At 34.7% G+C, this 17,774-nt stretch overlaps 1 protein-coding gene across 10 annotated transcripts in view; it reads right to left on the reverse strand.

Annotated features, from left to right (window-relative positions):
- The window catches only part of COL11A1 (collagen type XI alpha 1 chain), a 225,856-nt gene that overhangs the window by 170,763 nt on the left and 37,319 nt on the right, over positions 1–17,774 (reverse strand). For all 10 annotated transcript variants that reach the window (XM_040471126.1, XM_040471135.1, XM_040471133.1 and 7 more), the window contains one exon: positions 15,670–15,832. In XM_040471126.1, coding sequence (XP_040327060.1) covers positions 15,670–15,832 — 163 coding nt within the window. The remainder of the gene's footprint in view (positions 1–15,669; positions 15,833–17,774) is intronic.

Here is a 17,774-nt window from a genome sequence, read left to right on the forward strand (position 1 = left end):
GGCCACTGACTCGGGGCACCGGCAGCACCAGGGACCAACAAGCGTTCCTGGGTGCAGCCAACATTCAGCCATTGCTTGGTGAGACCCTCCCACAGAGGGGCAGAACGGGTCAAAGACGCAGTCCTTCAGAAGTAAGGAGGGGCCGGGGAAAACAGCCACATCTGAGACAAAACTAGGGAGAGAGGTACTGCCTGGGGCTTTGTCACAGACAGTGAAGAAAGCTGAAGACACGGGTGCACGATTGCTGATCGGGGAGAACATAGTTTGATACTAGTGACTGGGTACCTGGGTGATGTCATTTTCATCGCCGCCACGCATGTGCATACGCACCTACTAGCATGGCAACAATCCACCCCAGTAGGCTGGCAGCGCCATCTAGTGGAGAATGGAGCCATTACACTGAGCCCTGTCCAACTGGGTCAACCTTGCTCTTCAAGAACAGAAGTCTCACCACCTACTTAGTTTATAGACTATAATGTGCTATATAGTCTGATTTCTAGGGGAGAACGAAGTAATTTCAGTCCTATTTCAATCGGTAGGCAGGTACATCTATTCAATTTTCTTTCTTTTTTTCTTTTACACTACTTTTTCTTGAATACAGAAACAGAAAAAATTCATTTTTATTTTCAATTTTTATTACATATATTTTTATTTGATTTTTTTACTATATTGTTACTTTTGTGTAATTTTTTTCAAATTCTACCTTACTTCCATCATTTTATTTAGTCTACTTCAGTGTATTTACCTTTTCAAATTTTCAAATGATTAACTTTTTTGTTCTTTTTTCTCTTTCTCATTTCTTTTATTTTAATGCAGAAAGAGAAAAAACTTCATTTTTACTTTCAATTTCCATTAAAAATACTTTTCTTTAATATTTTGCTATGTTTTGCTTTGATGTAAATTTTTTCAAATTCTATTTTACTCCCATTATTTTATTTTGTTCTACTACAGTGTATTCACTCTTTCAATTTTCAACAGATTTCTTTCTTTTCTTTTTAGTTTCTTTTCTTTTTCTTCAATAAAGAGAAAAAAATCATTTTTATTTTTAATTTTTACTAAAAATATTTTTCTTTAATATATAGGTCAGAGTTTTGAATGTAGATAATGGAAAGAAGAGTATTGAAGAATACATAAGTAAAATTTAAATAATAAGTTTTATTTTTCTTATTCTTAATTTATCTGATAACAGCTGATCATGGATGGATGCAGTGGCAGCAAGGATGGATGAGGCAGAACAGAGAATCAGCAATATAGAGGACAAACTTATAGAGAATAATGAAGCAGAAAACAAGAGGGAGATGAAGGCAAAAGAGCACAAATTAAGAATTAGAGAAATCAGTGACTCATTAAAAAAGAACAACATCAGAATCATAGGGGTCCCAGAGGAGGAAGAGAGAGAAATAAGGGTAGAAGGGTTATGTGAGCAAATCATAGCAGAAAACATTCCTAACCTGGGGAAAGACACAGACATCAAAGTCCAGGAAGCACAGAGAACCCCCATTAGATTCAATAAAAACCGACCATCAACATTAGATTCAATCAACAAGGTATATCATAGTCCAATTCACAAAATACTCAGGCAAGGAGAGAATCATGAAAGCAACCAGGGGAAAAAAAGGCCGTAACCTACAAGAGAAGACAGATCAGGTTTGCAGCAGACTTATCCACAGAAATTTGGCGGGCCAGAGGAGTGGAAGGATGTATTCGATGTGCTGAATCAGAAAAACATGCAGCCAAGAATTGTTTATCCAACAAGGATGTCATGCAAAATAAAAGAGAGATAAAAAGTTTCCCAGACAAGCAAAAATTAAAGGATTTTGTGACCACTAAACCAGACCCGCAAAAAATTTTAAGGGGGATATACATATACATATATATATATATATATATATATATATATATATATGTATATATATATATACACACACACACATATATATATATACACATATATACAAACATATATATACACACACACACATACATATATACAAACATATATATACATATATACAAATATATATATGTATATATATACACACACACATATATACATGTATATATGTATGTATATATGTGTGTGTATATATATATATATGTATATATATGTGTGTATATATATACAAATACCAAAAGCAACAAAGACTAGAAAGGACCAGAGAACACCACCAGAAACTCCAACTCTACAAGCATCATAATGGCAATAAATTCATATCTTTCAGTACTCTAAACATCAATGGACTCAATACTCCAATCAAAAGACATAGGGTAACAGAATGGATAAGAAAATAAAATCCATCTATATGCTGTTTACAAGAGACCCACTTTAGACCTAAAGACACCTGCAGATTGAATATAAGGGGATGGAGAACCATCCATCATGCTAATGGTCAAGAAAAGAAAGCCGGAATAGCCATACTTATATCAGACAATCTAGACTTTAAAATAAAGACTGTATCGAGAGATGCAGAAAGGCATTATATCATAATCAAGGGGTCTATCCACCAAGAAGACCTAACAATTGTAAACACTTACGCACCAAATGTGGCAAAACCCAAATATATAAATCAGTTAATCACAAACAAAAAGAAATCCATCAATAGTAATATCATCATAGTAGGAGACTTCAACACCCCACTCAAAGAAATGGACAGATCACCTAAATAAAAAATCATCAAAGAAACAATGGCTTTGAATGACACACTGGACCAGATGGACTTAACAGATATATTCAGAACATTTCATCCCAAAGCAGCAGAATATACATTCTTCTCCAGTGCACATGGAACATTCTCCAGAATAGACCATATACTGGGACACAAATTAGCCCACAGTAAGTACAAAAAGAGCGAGATCATACCATGCATATTTTCAGACCACAACACTATGAAACTTAAAATCAACCACAGAAAAAAATTGGAAAGGTAACAAATACTTGGAGACTGAAGAACATCCTACTAAAGAATGAATGGACTAACTAAGCAGTTAAAGAGGAATTTAAAAGGTACATGGAAGTCAATGAAAATGATAACACCACAACCGAAAACCTCTGGGATGCAGCAAAGGCAGTCATAAGAGGAAAGTATATAGCAATAGAGGCCTTCCTAAAAAAGGAAGATAGAGCTCAGATACACAACCTAACCTTACACCTTAAAGAGCTGGAAAAAGAACAGCAAATAAAACCAAAACCCAGCAGAAGACAGGACATAATAAAGATTAGAGCAGAAATTAATGCTATCAAAACCAAAAAACAAAAAACAGTAGAATAGAGCAATGAAGCCAGAAGCGGTTCTTTGAAAGAATTAACAAAATTGATAAAGCATTAGCCAGTCTGATCAAAAACAAAAAGGAAAGCACCCAAATAAATAAAATCAAGAATGAAAGAAGAGAGATCACAACCAACACAGTAGAAATACAAACAATAATAAAGACAATTATGAGCAATTATATGCCAATAAAATGGGCAATCTGGAAGAAATGGACAAATTCCTAGAAACATATACACTACCAAAACTAAAACAGGAAGAAATACAAAATTTGAACAGACCAATAACCAGTAAGGAAATCGAATTAGTAATCAAAAAACTCCCAAAAAACAAAAGTCCAGGTCGAGATGGCTTTCCAGGGGAATTCCAAAAAACATTTAAGGAAGAGTTAACACCTATTCTCTTGAAGGTGTTCCAAAAAATAGAAATGGAAGGAAAACTTCCAAACTCTTTCTATGAAGCCAGCATTACCTTGATTCCAAAACCAGACAGAGACCCTACTAAAAAGGAGAACTATAGACCAATTTCCCTGATGAACATGGAAGCAAAATACCTCAACAAGATATTAGCCAACTGGATCCAACAATATATTAAAAAACCTTATTCACCACGACCAAGTGGGATTTATACCTGGGATGCAGGGCTGGTTCAATATCCACGAAACAATTAGCGTGATTCATCACATCAATAAAAGAAAGGACAAGAACCATAGGATCCTCTCAATAGATGCAGAGAAAGCATCTGACAAAATACAGCATCCTTTCTTGATAAAAACCCTCAAGAAAGGAGGGATAGAAGGAACATACTATTGAGATCATGAAAGTCATATATGAACGACCCAACACTGATATCATCCTTAATGGGGAAAAACTGACAGCTTTGCCCCTAAGGTCAGGAACAAGTCAGGGATGTCCACTCTGGCCGCTGTTATTCAACATAGTATTGGAAGTCTTAGCCTTTGCAATCAGACAACACAAAGAAATAAAAGGCATCCAAATCAGCCAGGAGGAGGTCAAACTTTCACTCTTCGCAGATGACAGGATACTCTATATGGAAAACCCAAAAGATTCCACAAAAAACGGCTAGAATTGATTCATGAATTCAGCAATGTTGCAGGATATAAAATCAATGCACAGAAATCGGTTGCATTCCTATACACCAACAGTGAAGCAACAGAAAGAGAAACCAAGGAATCGATCACATTTACAGTTGCACAAAATAACCATAAAATACCTAGGAATAAATCTAACCAAAGAGGTGGAAAATCTATATGTTGGAAACTATAGACAGCTTATGAAAGAAATTGAAGAAGACACAAAAAAATGGAAAAAGATTCCATGCTCCTGGATAGGAATAACAAATATTGTTAAAATGTTGATACTACCCAAAGCAATCTACATATTCAATGCAATCCCTATCAAAATAACACCAGCATTCTTCACTGAGCTAGAACAAATAATCCTAAAATTTGTGTGGAACCAGAAAATATCCGAATAGCCAAAGCAATCTTGAAAAAGAAAACCAAAGCCGGAGGCATCACAATCCCAGACTTCAAGCTGTACTAGAAAGCTGTAATCAAAACAGTATGGTACTGGCACAAGAACACTCAGATCAATGGAACAGAGTAGAGAACCCAGAAATTGACCCACAAACATATGGCCAACTAATCTTGGACAAAGCAGGAAAGAATATCCAATGGAATAAAGACAGTCTCTTCAGCAAGTGGTGCTGGGAAAACTGGACAGCAACATGCAGAAGAATGAACCTGGACCACTTTCTTACATTGTACACAAAAATAAACTCAAAATGGATGAAAGACCTCAATGTAATACAGGAAGCCATCAAAATCCTAAAGGAGAAAGCAGGCAAAAACTTCTTGACCTTGGCCATAGCAACTTCTTGCTCAACACGTCTCCGTAGGCAAGGGAAACAAAAGCAAAAATGAACTACTGGGACCTCAACAAAATAAAAAGCTTCTGCACAGCAAAGGAAACAATCAGCAAAACTAAAAGGCCACCAACAAAATGGGAGAAGATATTTACAAATGACATATCAGATAAAGGGTTAGTATCCAAAATCTATAAAGAACCTATCAAACTCAATATCCAAAAAACAAATAATCCAGGGAAGAAATGGGCAAAAGACATGAATAGACACTTCTCCAAAGAAGATTGCCATCTGACACATGAAATAATGCTCCACATCACTCATCATCAGGCAAATACAAATCAAAACCACAATGAGATACCACCTTACACCTGTCAGAATGACTAACATGAACAACTCAGGCAACAACAGACGTTGGCAAGGATGCAGAGAAAGAGGATCTCTTTTGCATTGTTGGTGGGAATGCAAGCTGGTGCAGCCACTCTGGAAAACAGTACGGAGGTTCCTCAAAAAATTAAAAATAGAACTACCCTACAACCCAGCAATGGTACTACTAGGCATTTATCCAAGGGATACAGGTGTGCTGTTTCAAAGGGACACATGCACCCTCATGTTTATAGCAGCATATCAACAATAGCCAAAGTATGGAAAGAGCCCAAATGTCCATCGATGGATGAATGGATAAAGAAGGTGTGGTATATATATACAATGGAGTATTACTTGGCAATCAAAAAGAATGAAATCTTGCCATTTGCAACTACGTGGATGGAACTGGAGGGTATTATGCTAAGTGAAATTAGTCAGTCACAGAAAGACAAAAATCATATGACTTCACTCATTTGAGGACTATAAGAGACAAAACAGATGAACATAAGGGAAGGGAAACAAAAATGATATAAAAACAGGGAGAGGGACAAAACAGAAGAAACTCATAAATATGGAGAACAAACTGAGGGTTACTGGAGGGGCTGTGGGGGAGGGGATGGGCTAAATGTGTAAGGAGCACTAAGGAATCTACTCCTGAAATCATTGTTGCACTATATGCTAACTAATTTAGATGTAAATTTAAAAAAATAAAAAATAAAACATTAAAAAAAAAGGTTACACTACTATCCATGATATTTTATTAAGTGATAAAAGCAAGTTGCAGAACAATGCATATAGAATAATCTCATTTTCTGTAAAGAAATAAATTTCCTTTATATTTGTAAAAAACAAAACTTAAATAAATAAATAAATAAATAAATAATGGGAAGAAGACCTTAACAGACAACTTACCAAACAAGACACACAGATTACATGTAAGCATATGAAAAGATGTTCAACATGTCATCAGGGAAATGTAGACTAAAACAATGACATACTACCACATGCATTTTTAAAAAAAAATTTTAAATGTTTATTCAATTTTGAGAGACAGAGTATGAGCAGGGGAAGGGCAGAGAGACAGAGAGACACAGAAACTAAAGCAGGCTCCAGGCTCTGAGCTATTAACACAGAGCCCATTGCAGGGCTCAAACTCATGAACCACGAGATTATGACCTGAGCTGAAGTCAGATGCTTAACCAACTAAGCCACTCAGGAGCCTCCTCATGCCTATTTTAATGGCCAATATCCAAATGTTGAACAACAGGAATTTTCATTCACTGCTGCTGGGAATGCAAAATGGCATAGCTCTTCTGGAAGACAGTGTGGCAGTTGTTTACAAAAGCAAACATATTCTTACTGTATCAGCAATCATACTTTTTGGCATTTACCCAATGGAGTTGAAAACCATGTCTGCACTAAAAACTGCATATACATGTTTATAGAAGCTTTATTCATAATTATCAAAAACTTGAAAGCAACCAAGATATGCTTCAGTAGATGAATGCATAAATAAATTGTGTAACATTCAGACAACAGAATACTACTGAGCACTAAAAAGAAATGAGCTATCATGCCATGAAGTATACGGAGGAAACATAAATGCATACTATTAAGTGAAAGAAGTCAACCTGAAAAGACTACAACTGTATGATTCCATCTTTATGACATTTTGGAAAAGGCAAAACTATGGAAACTTTAAAAAGATTCGTGGTTGTCAGGATTTAGAAGAGAAGGAGGGATGAATAGGGAGAGCACAGAAGATTTGGGGGGCATGAAAATATTTCATAAGATACTGCATTGGTGAATACATGTCATGATACATTAGCCAAGATCTATAGAATGTACAACACCAAGGGTGATCCCTAATATAAACTATCGACTTTGGTTGATAATGATATGTCGGTGCAGGTTCACACATTGCAACAAATGTATTGGTTTGGTGGGGATGTTAATAGTAGAAGAGGCTGGGTATGCATGTGTGTGCACACTCATGCACATGCACAAGGATATACGGAAACCCTCTAAGTTCTGGTCAGTTTTGCTCTGAACCTATAACAACTCTAAAAACCAAAGTGTATTAATGAATAATTTCCATTATTCCAACTCAGATAATATATGCCAACTCATATAACCCAGATGTGAAAACTCTTTATAGACTTTAAAATATCTATTACAAGTATAAAACACTCAATCCAAAAGTTTCAGGACACACTTTCTTTTTAAGGGCATGTGCTCCATTCACCAAGATAGACTACATGCTGGGTCATAAAATAATTGTCAACAAATCTACATGGAATGAGATCATATCATATTTATTTTCAGAGGAAAACAGACATCTACACTGAAAACTAGAAAACATTGTGAGTGGAATTAAAGAAGAACAAGATAAATGGAAAATTATACCATATTCAGGAAATGGAAAACTTAATGTTTGTTAGTTTTATTCTCTTCATTTTGATCTATAGCTTAAATGAAATTCCAATTAAAACCAAATTTTATTTAACTAAAAACCCAATTTTATTTTAGAATTCAACAAGCTTATTCCAAAATTTATATAGAATGTAAATAACCTAAAACTACTAAAGCAACACGCATAAAGGATAAAAAGTAAGAGCAGTTACCTCACCTAATATCAAAACTTTATATTAGACTATAGTAATCAAGATAGTTTGGCGTTAGTGAAAAGATAGACAAATCAATGGAATAGGATAATAAATAGTTCAGTAATAAATCTACTCATATGTATTACTACATATGATTTCTGACATAGAAGCCAAGGCAATCCAATGAATGAAAGGAAAGTATTTTTTATAAAGGATGAACTGGATATCCTTGTCTACAATCAACATTGGCCTTTACCTCACATCATACACAAATATTAACTCAGAATGAGGCATGACTTTCGTGTGAAACCTAACACTACAGTATGTTTGATAGCAGGAGAAAATTCTTATTATCTTGCTGTAGATAAAGATCTCTTAGAATAGGGCACCTGGGTGGCTCAGTCGGTTAAGCAGCAGACTTCAGCTCAGGTCATGATCTTGTGGTCTGTGAGTTCGAGCCCCCACGTTGGGCTCTGTGCTGACAATTCAGAGCCTGGAGCCTGCTTCAGATTCTGGGTTTCCCTCTTTCTCTGCCCCTCCCCTGCTCGTTCTCTCTCTCTCTCTCTCTCTCTCTCTCTCTCTCTCTCTCTCTCTCACAAATAATAAACATTAAAAAAAAATTTAAAGATCTCTTAGAACACAAAACATGTAAAACATAACCACAAAATTGACAAATTAAACTTTATAAAAATGAAAAGCATTCACTCTTTAAATTAAAACGCACTATTAATGAAATAAAAAGGTAAGACATATGCTAGAAAAGTATTTGCAAATCTCTATCAAACAAACTATTAAGGGTTTATAAAAAAGTAAATAACAGTCCATAATCAAAATATAGCAGCACTTTTTAATGGGCAAAAGACACTTCACAAAGATGCAGAAATTGCCAATGAAAACCTAAAAAGTGCTTGACATTATCAGTTATAGGGGAAATATAAATTAATACCACAATGAATACTACTACACAACCACTGGGAATGGCTAAAATCTAAAAGAATAACCATATCAAAGGTTGGCAAGGATACAGAACAACTGGAACTTTCATTCACTGTGGGAGGGAATGTAAAATGATTAATGACACTTTGAAATGCAGTTCAACACTTTCTCTGGTTTTTGAAAAGTAAATATGCACCTACCAAATAACCCAGAATTCCATTTCTAGGTATTCAAGTTAGGCGAACAGGGGAGCCTGGGTGGCTCAGTCGGTTGAGTGACCAACTTCAGCTCAGGTCCTGATCTTGTGGTCTGTGAGTTCGAGGCTCGAGTCGGGCTCTGTGCTGACAGCTCAGAGCCTGGAGCCTGCTTCGGATTCTGTGTCTCCCTTTCTCTCTGCCCCTCCCCCACTCATGCTCTGTCTCTCTCTCTCTCTCTGTCTCAGAAATAAACATTAAAAAAAATTTGTTTTTAAAGACAAAAAAATGCCCACACAAAATTTGTACATGAATGTTCATGGCAGCTTTATATGTAGAAGCCAAAATCGGGAAATGATCCAAATGCCCACCAACAGGATGAATGCATGAACAAACTGTGGTTTATTCATACACTGTAATACTGCTCAGCAATTTTTAAAAAGGCAAAAAAAAAAAAAAAAGAAATATATGATACATGGATAAGCCTCCAAGACATTATGCTGAGTGATAAAAGCCAAGCTAAAGAGAGTATACTCAGTATCATTCTGTTTATGAAAATGTCAGAAAAATAAATAAGCTATAGTGATAAAAAAGCAAATTAGTGATTGCCTGGGGTTAGGGGAGGAGAAGAGATGGATTATAAAAGTGCAGGAGGAAACTTTTGAGTGTGATGGCCATGTTTATTTTCTTGATTATGATGGTTTCATGGGAGGTGTAAATGTAGACCATGATCAAATGTACACTTTTAATATTTGCGGTTGATTCTACTTCAGTTATATCTCAATAAATAGAGTTTAAAAATCTCAGATGCAATGAGCTAAATGTATATATACTGGGAAAGGTAGACAAATAGGAAAGCTACCTCATCCTGTTATGTCACTCTATAGGAAAACCATGTCTACCAACGTAATTTTTTTAATGAAACTTAATTTAATTTTGGGGTTTTTTTTAATGTTTGTTTATTTTTGAGAGAGTCAGAGAGAGAGAGGGATTCAGAGAATCCCAAGCAGGCCCCACGCTGTCAGTCAAAGCCTGATGCTGGGCTTGAACTCAGAAATCAAGAGTAGTACACTTAACTGACTGAGCCACCCAGACACCCCCCGACATAAGTTTTTAAAAAGCATATATATTGGAAAATATATGTAGTAAAAAGATACACAGGCATCATAAAGCAGTAATCAATTTCTTCCTGGAATATTTGAGATGGCTATTATTACTTTAAGGTAGGTTTTCTGGCCTCATAAAACCACTGAAATTGTGTAGCTTATATAAATTATTATTCATTGATTTCTCCCAAGAAAACTGAATGCTAAAATCTTTTCTGAGAAGTTTGAAAAAATGAAAAATTTCATCAACAAGTTTTTCCACTTAAATTGTCATTATATTCTTCTCATTGCTTCAAAAGAAATAGTCTGCCCAAAGATAGAAGACTATTAAAAATAAAAAAGACTTGTAATAACCTGCTTTGATCATTAAAAAAGAAAAAAGATTGAAATAGCAATGCTTTGAAAACTTGAGTTATAATGGCTATAATTTGATATTTAGTGAAGAAAATTCCTGTTTAAAAGACTACAAAAGTAGGGGCGACTGGGTGGCTCAGTCAGTTAGGCATCCAACTTTGGCTCAGGTCACGATCTCACAGTTCATCACTTGGAGCCACGTTTTGGGCTCTGTGCTGACAGCTCAGCGCCTGGAGCCTGCTTTGGATTCTGCGTCTCCCTCTGCCTCTGGCCCTTCCGTCCCCCCTTGCACTCTGTCTCTCTCTCTCAAAAATAAACATTTAAAAAAATTAAAAATAAAAAGACTACAAAAGTAATTTTATTGATAGTGAATACAGGCAATGTAGTTATTTTTCTAATTCAGCTTTCCACACATCTTTGAAGTGTATTATCAAGCTAGGAAAAAACAAAACAAACAAAACAAAACAAAACAAAACCCCAAAAGGCTGTGGATTAGGGTTGGCTGGATATTTTATGTCTGTTTGAAAGTATTCATCTACCCAGACCACGTTTTGCTTGCTAAGGTCTATACCTAGATGCTATCTGTTTCAGGAGGGAAAATTTATCTAATCCCCACAGGACAGCTTGTAAACAAGCAGTAACCCAGGACCTACTCAAGTACTTCATTTACAAGACAAAAAGACCACTTAAAACCTTTGACTGATATATGGGTCACTGTTGCTCACCCCTATCAAAAATGTATAAGAATATTTGACATGTTGGGGTGCTGAATGGCTCAGTCAGTTAAGCGTTGAACTCTTGATTCTGGCTCAGGTCATCATCTCACAGTTCGTGGGTTTGAGCCCCATATCGAACTCTTGATGGTGCAGAGCCTGCTTGAGATTCTCTCTCTCCTCCTCCTCTCTCTCTCTCTCTACCCCTTCCCCACTCAAGCTTGCTTTCTCTCAAAAGAAATAAATAAACTTAAAAGAATGTTTGACATGTCATAGTTGTAAGATGATTTTAAATATAAGTAATTAATACATTATTATTAAGAAAACTACATAGTAATACATAATTAAATTACCCATATGTACATAATATACAACCATATACATGTATAATTAATACTAGTATTTTAAGTACTTTACATACATGAGCTCATTTTTTAAAATATATACTTATAGACAGATTACATTACTATTCCCATTTGAAGAATAAGAAATTAAAATTTACATAAATTACATAGAGAAATATAATTAAGCTATTGTGAGATTCAAAATCAGATTTTTCTGATTCCATAGTCAATTTTTATATTCACTCCACTATGCTGAAATTATATAATCTGAATGATGACTCTATATATTCATTTTGGCATTTCCATATAAACTAATTCGTCATGCTTTAAAAAAATCGGGTTTGCTTTTATCTGTTTAATGTTGAATTCTTAAGTATCTTCGGATTGCAGTTCAAGTAAGGCCATGTTTAGCATTTTTTCCATACCAGTACAATTCCATAAATGTAGGGTAATGTAGGGATGATAGAGATGAAATTATATAATAAACAAATTTGCATCTAAATTGGAATGATACTGTTTCCAAAGAAATGACATTTCCAGTTTTCAGAATAATAACTCACGGATGTTTTTATATCATCTCACGAATAGAACTGTTTATCAAACACTAGAATATGCATACATGGTACCATTTCCATCTCTTATTGTTTTAGTTTAACTTCTACACATTCAGTGGTAGAGATTCAAAAGTCTAGACAGATACCATAATGTAAAACAAAATGAAAATAAAAATATTTGAGTAAATTTTTAAAGAATGATATGTTAACATCATATTCAGATAAGACGAACTAATTTCATAAAAGGAGTCAGAAAGTTTTATTCTGATTTAAAAATCTGTGTTTGAATTACTTCTTTTCTTCATATTCTTTTTTCAAGTGGGGAAGATTAAATTGCTTTTGAAATTTATATACCCACACAATAACACAATTTAGGAAACAAAAGTTGAATTTTATGTATAATGACTTTGGGTATAGTGATAATGATAAACCTTATAGTGAAGTATCTGCATTTATTTACTTTTTCAAAACTAATTGTACTTCATATGAAATGAAAGTTATTTTTATATTTTTATACTAGATATTTTATTTATGTTAATTTATTTTACTTTCTATAATTTATTTTTTTTATATTTTATATCCAAGTTAGTTAGCATATAGTGCAACAATGATTTCAGGAGTAGATTCCTTAATGCTCCTTACCCATTTACCCCAACCCCCCTCCCACAACCCCTCCAGTTAACCCTCTGTTCTCCATATTTAAGAGTCTCTTATGTTTTGTCTTCCTCCCTGTTTTTATATTATTTTTGCTTCCCTTCCCTTATGTTCATCTGTTTTGTATCTTAAATTCCACATATGAGTGAAGTCATATGATATTTGTCTTTCTCTGACTAATTTCGCTTAGCATAATACCCTGTAGTTCCATCCAGAGTTGCAAATGGCAAGATTTCATTCTTTTTGATTGCAAGTAATACTCCATTGTATGTATATATACCACATCTTCTTATATTTGATATTTTAAATAAATATTCTTTTTAAAGCTCCACAGTGTTTCACGAAACTCCAAGATGCAAAGCTGCATAATAAACTTATTTTCACTACTCACTATCACACGCCTAAAGAATTCAATAATGAGTATTTTAAAAATTATTCTTCTTAGTAGTTTAGCAGTTTCTCCAAATAAACAGCTGGAGTTACTCCAGGATTTAGATTGTGGATTATGGATTAGAAAATTAAGAATTAATCAAAGAATATATAATAATCTTTGCTTCTAGTACATCTGTCTTTGGTAATTTACTAGAGGCCCTCTTGACCAGAGGTAGTTTGGTTAGAAGTAGTGAAAACATATGGAAATACTTCACGGAAATCATTTTCATGTATTTTAGGAGTTGATACTGTAATCAGCTTATGAAACACAGAGGCTATTATTACATATTTTAAAAGATGCAACATCAGGTTAAATTATTTATTTTGAAAAAAAGAACATATTATGATAGCCTAAAATCCTAATTCAAAAACTAAACTGGACCCCAGTGAGTATGAATGCAGTGTATGGCAAAGAAAGGGGTGTATAGTCTGTATGTGGGGATTCAGGAGTAAGAGGGGAAGAGCTGTATGAAAAAGAGATGTAATCAACATGTACATATAACAAATATCTTTCAGGGCAGTAAATTTTGAGAATATTAATTGATATGTATTAACGTACATTTTTTATTTATATTCTTATCTATATAGCATATTTATATTTTTTCTCTTCTGTATTTCTTTTTTTTAATTTTTTAAAATTTATTTACTGTTTTATTTGAGAGAGAGAGAGAGAGAGAGAGCAGAGGAGAGGCAGAGAAGAGGGAGAGAGAGAGAGAATCCCAAGTAGGCTCTGCACTGTCAGCGCAGAGCCCAATGTGGAGCTCGAATTCACAAAATGTGAGATCATGACCTGAGCCGAAATCAAGAGTCAAACGCTTAACCAACTGAGCTACCCAGGCACCCCTCTTTTGTATTTCTGTGTATATTCTTATCACTTATGATGAACAAAAGTTACTCTTAATTTCCATTGCTTTAAGTTTCATAGACTCTGTAACTATGTATAACAATAGACTAAACTAATATATGAAATGAAACCATCCACTGATATACTTTGTCCGTATTACTCTTTTATGTTCCTGGAAAATAAGGTTGTATGTATTACAAAAATAAATTTAGCCTGTGAAACTGATGTTCATAGGTAGTTTAATTTCAAAATAGAACTTTGCGAGACTAGAAATTAAGTTAATTTGTTTATAATATTCATCTAATAAATAAATATTCATTATCATTTGTATGCAATCAATAGATGATATTGGAAGATCTGAGACTATATTATTATATATTGCCTGAATAAGTTTATCATTTAATTTAGTATGATATAATGTGTTAAAACATTTTGTTTGGAGTCAAAGGCTTAGGTACCTACAAGTAGAGAAAAATCAGAAACAAACAGAATCTCAACCTGAAAGTGTCACAAATGTTAATTATATTTAAAATTATGCCATAGGTTATGTATAGAAGTACAGGAATGCAACATTCTACTGACACTCGGAATGTATGTTGTTCTTTCTATGAACATACACATTGTCTGTGTGTATATCCAAATACAGAAAATCTTCTGTGTAAACCTTGTCTGTTAATCTGTTATATACCACAGAAGTTTACTTTATTACACTTTGAAAAATAAATTACTCAGAAACTGGATAAAAACAATGATCAGAGTACTGAATGATGTCTCAGGAGTGCATCCTTTTGTGGGATCAGGACTCAGTCTGTTTGTTATGTTAATAATTGACTCAATGAAAATTAAAGCATGCATTACCAGATCCAATGATTGAAGAATTAAAAGAAAGAATGTAATTACCATAATTGGTGAAATATAATTGGAAGAAAACTTTTTACTATGACCTTGACATTATTTAAAAAGTGGTTTTAAAGACCTAAGTTCAGCTTTTGCAATATGATCTCTATTTTATACCTTAGAAACATTAGAAGAACAGAGAAAAGCAAAATACCTGACTTGTACATTTCCTTAAATTAATCTCCCAGAGAAGGAAGCAAAGAAAATGTTCTTTTCTCCAAGGAAAATAATACAAAGTACCAAAAGTAAAGCCATTTGCCCTTCCCAAGAGAAAAGCATGCCTGTGTTCAAATCAACCAATCTCTGTAATGTTTTCTAGTCGTTACAGCCATCATTGTGTACTCATTCTCTTAGGGAACAATAGAAAACATCACCACTATACCCACAGGGGAAGAAAGTAGGTCATCCTTTCGTTTTCAACTTTGCTTTATAGCATATATTGATTGTTACAGTTATTAGCTTAATTCATCTGATTTAATAATATTCAGCTTCAAATAACGTTTGATTTATTTTTACCTCAAAAACTTCTTCATCCAAAATCCTGGTTCCAAAAACCGTGATTCCATTGGTGTCAACGATTGCTCTCTCACTTCTATCAAGTGGTTTTGTGGTTTTCTTCTTACAATCAACAATCATTGTCACAGTCTTCTTCTCCACGCTAATTGCGACCCGATGCCACCTAAAAAAGCCAATTCCTTTGTAAGCTTCGAAGATATTGTTGCCATACCATTACTCATTTTAAAATACAATGTATTGGGGCGCCTGGGTGGCGCAGTCGGTTAAGCGTCCGACTTCAGCCAGGTCACGATCTCGCGGTCCGTGAGTTTGAGCCCCGCGTCGGGCTCTGGGCTGATGGCTCAGAGCCTGGAGCCTGTTTCCGATTCTGTGTCTCCCTCTCTCTCTGCCCCTCCCCCGTTCATGCTCTGTCTCTCTCTGTCCCAAAAATAAATAAACATTGAAAAAAAATTTAAAAAAATACAATGTATTTTAAATTGTGAAAGTGAGCTGAAAATGTACAAAAAGTAGGCTCATTTATTAATCAGTTAACAGGTGACGACTTACTGTTCACCCAGAATAGTGCTAGATACTAAAAACGGTACAAGTGGTATAAAATGCACACCAGGGGTGGCTGTCTATGCTGATAAGGAAGTGCCCATCCTTTGCTACACTTTGTGTTGTTGCAACAAAAGCTTAATATCACCATGTCCTGATGAGTATATGTGATAGAGATCAGGGGTGGGACATGAGGTAAGTAATAGTTTCTATGTACGTAAATGTTTTCTTCCAAAAGGAATTCCACTTAATTTTTTTGTTCTGTTTTTGCTCTAGAGATCCCCTGAGATGAACTGTAAAAGGGTATGTCTACTTATTGAATGACTGCTCCATCTGGAACAACTGAACGTTCTAATTGTAAAACACAATGTGCTTCTCTGTCTTTATTCACATTTATTTCAAGTGCTTTCGTTTTCTTTTTCCACTTTAATTTCAAGACAGTTATAGATCACTACTGTGGGCAGGATCCAAAACTGAGACACAATATCTCTCCTTCTTTCCAGGGTTGGCAGGAAGTGGGAACACTGAAAGAAAGCATAGTCAACGCATGTGTGGAATGAGAGTCTCAATTCACTCTGAAGCTACTGCTCCAGCTAATTCAGGGCAGCGATGACAGGCTTAGGGGGTAGACATGGCCAGCTCTGTGGAAACATATATACCCTAATCTTACTATAAAATGGTGGGTTTTATTAACACTATCTGGTGCTAACATAAACCACTGAGTGAACGTCATTTGGATTTTGCAAACCACTCTGCTTTATATATTTTTTTCCAAATGAAAAACGCTAGATTAATATTGCAGAAGTGTCTAGGACTACATCCATAAAATAAAGTACCTAAAAAGTTGCAGGAGCCTTCCTAAAATGTCTGTTTCATGTGACTTGGCATGGCTACTGATGAGAACCAAGTATATTTCCATATACACTTAATCTTTGGTCTTTCCATAGCACATTCAACTAGCATAGGCGTCTGCTTAGTTTGAATCAAGCAAAGATTTATTTTGGAGCCACTTAATACTGTGAGAGTAAAATTTACACATATTTCTGCCAAGAAGCCTGTGTCTTAACTTAAACCATCTCCACTATTGTAAGTATGTGGTTTTCATTAACAGAAAATAAAAATGAATTCAATTGTTAAAAGTTGATTAGGACTCTAAACTTGACCTTATTGTTGATTAATTTCAGCTCTGATAATAATGATATGTCATAATCATGGTATCATATATAATTATCAAAATATGAAACCATTCTTAACCATTCTTAATTATTCTTTTTTGTACACAGTACATTCACATCATCAGAAAATCTTTTACTCAGTGTATATACAGAATCCAGTGTGTCTCAACTACCCAATCTGGAAGCTCTCTCATCTAGACTCCTTAATGGTCTCTGCTTCCACTCTCATGCAACTGTGTAGTGACCATTTTAACTTTATTTTTTTTTCAACGTTTATTTATTTTTGGGACAGAGAGAGACAGAGCATGAACGGGGGAGGGGCAGAGAGAGAGGGAGACACAGAATCGGAAACAGGCTCCAGGCTCTGAGCCATCAGCCCAGAGCCTGAGGGGG

Source organism: Herpailurus yagouaroundi, unplaced genomic scaffold (assembly GCF_014898765.1).
Source record: "Herpailurus yagouaroundi ecotype Mexico unplaced genomic scaffold, PumYag 77, whole genome shotgun sequence".
Taxonomy (NCBI): Eukaryota; Metazoa; Chordata; class Mammalia; order Carnivora; family Felidae; genus Herpailurus; species Herpailurus yagouaroundi.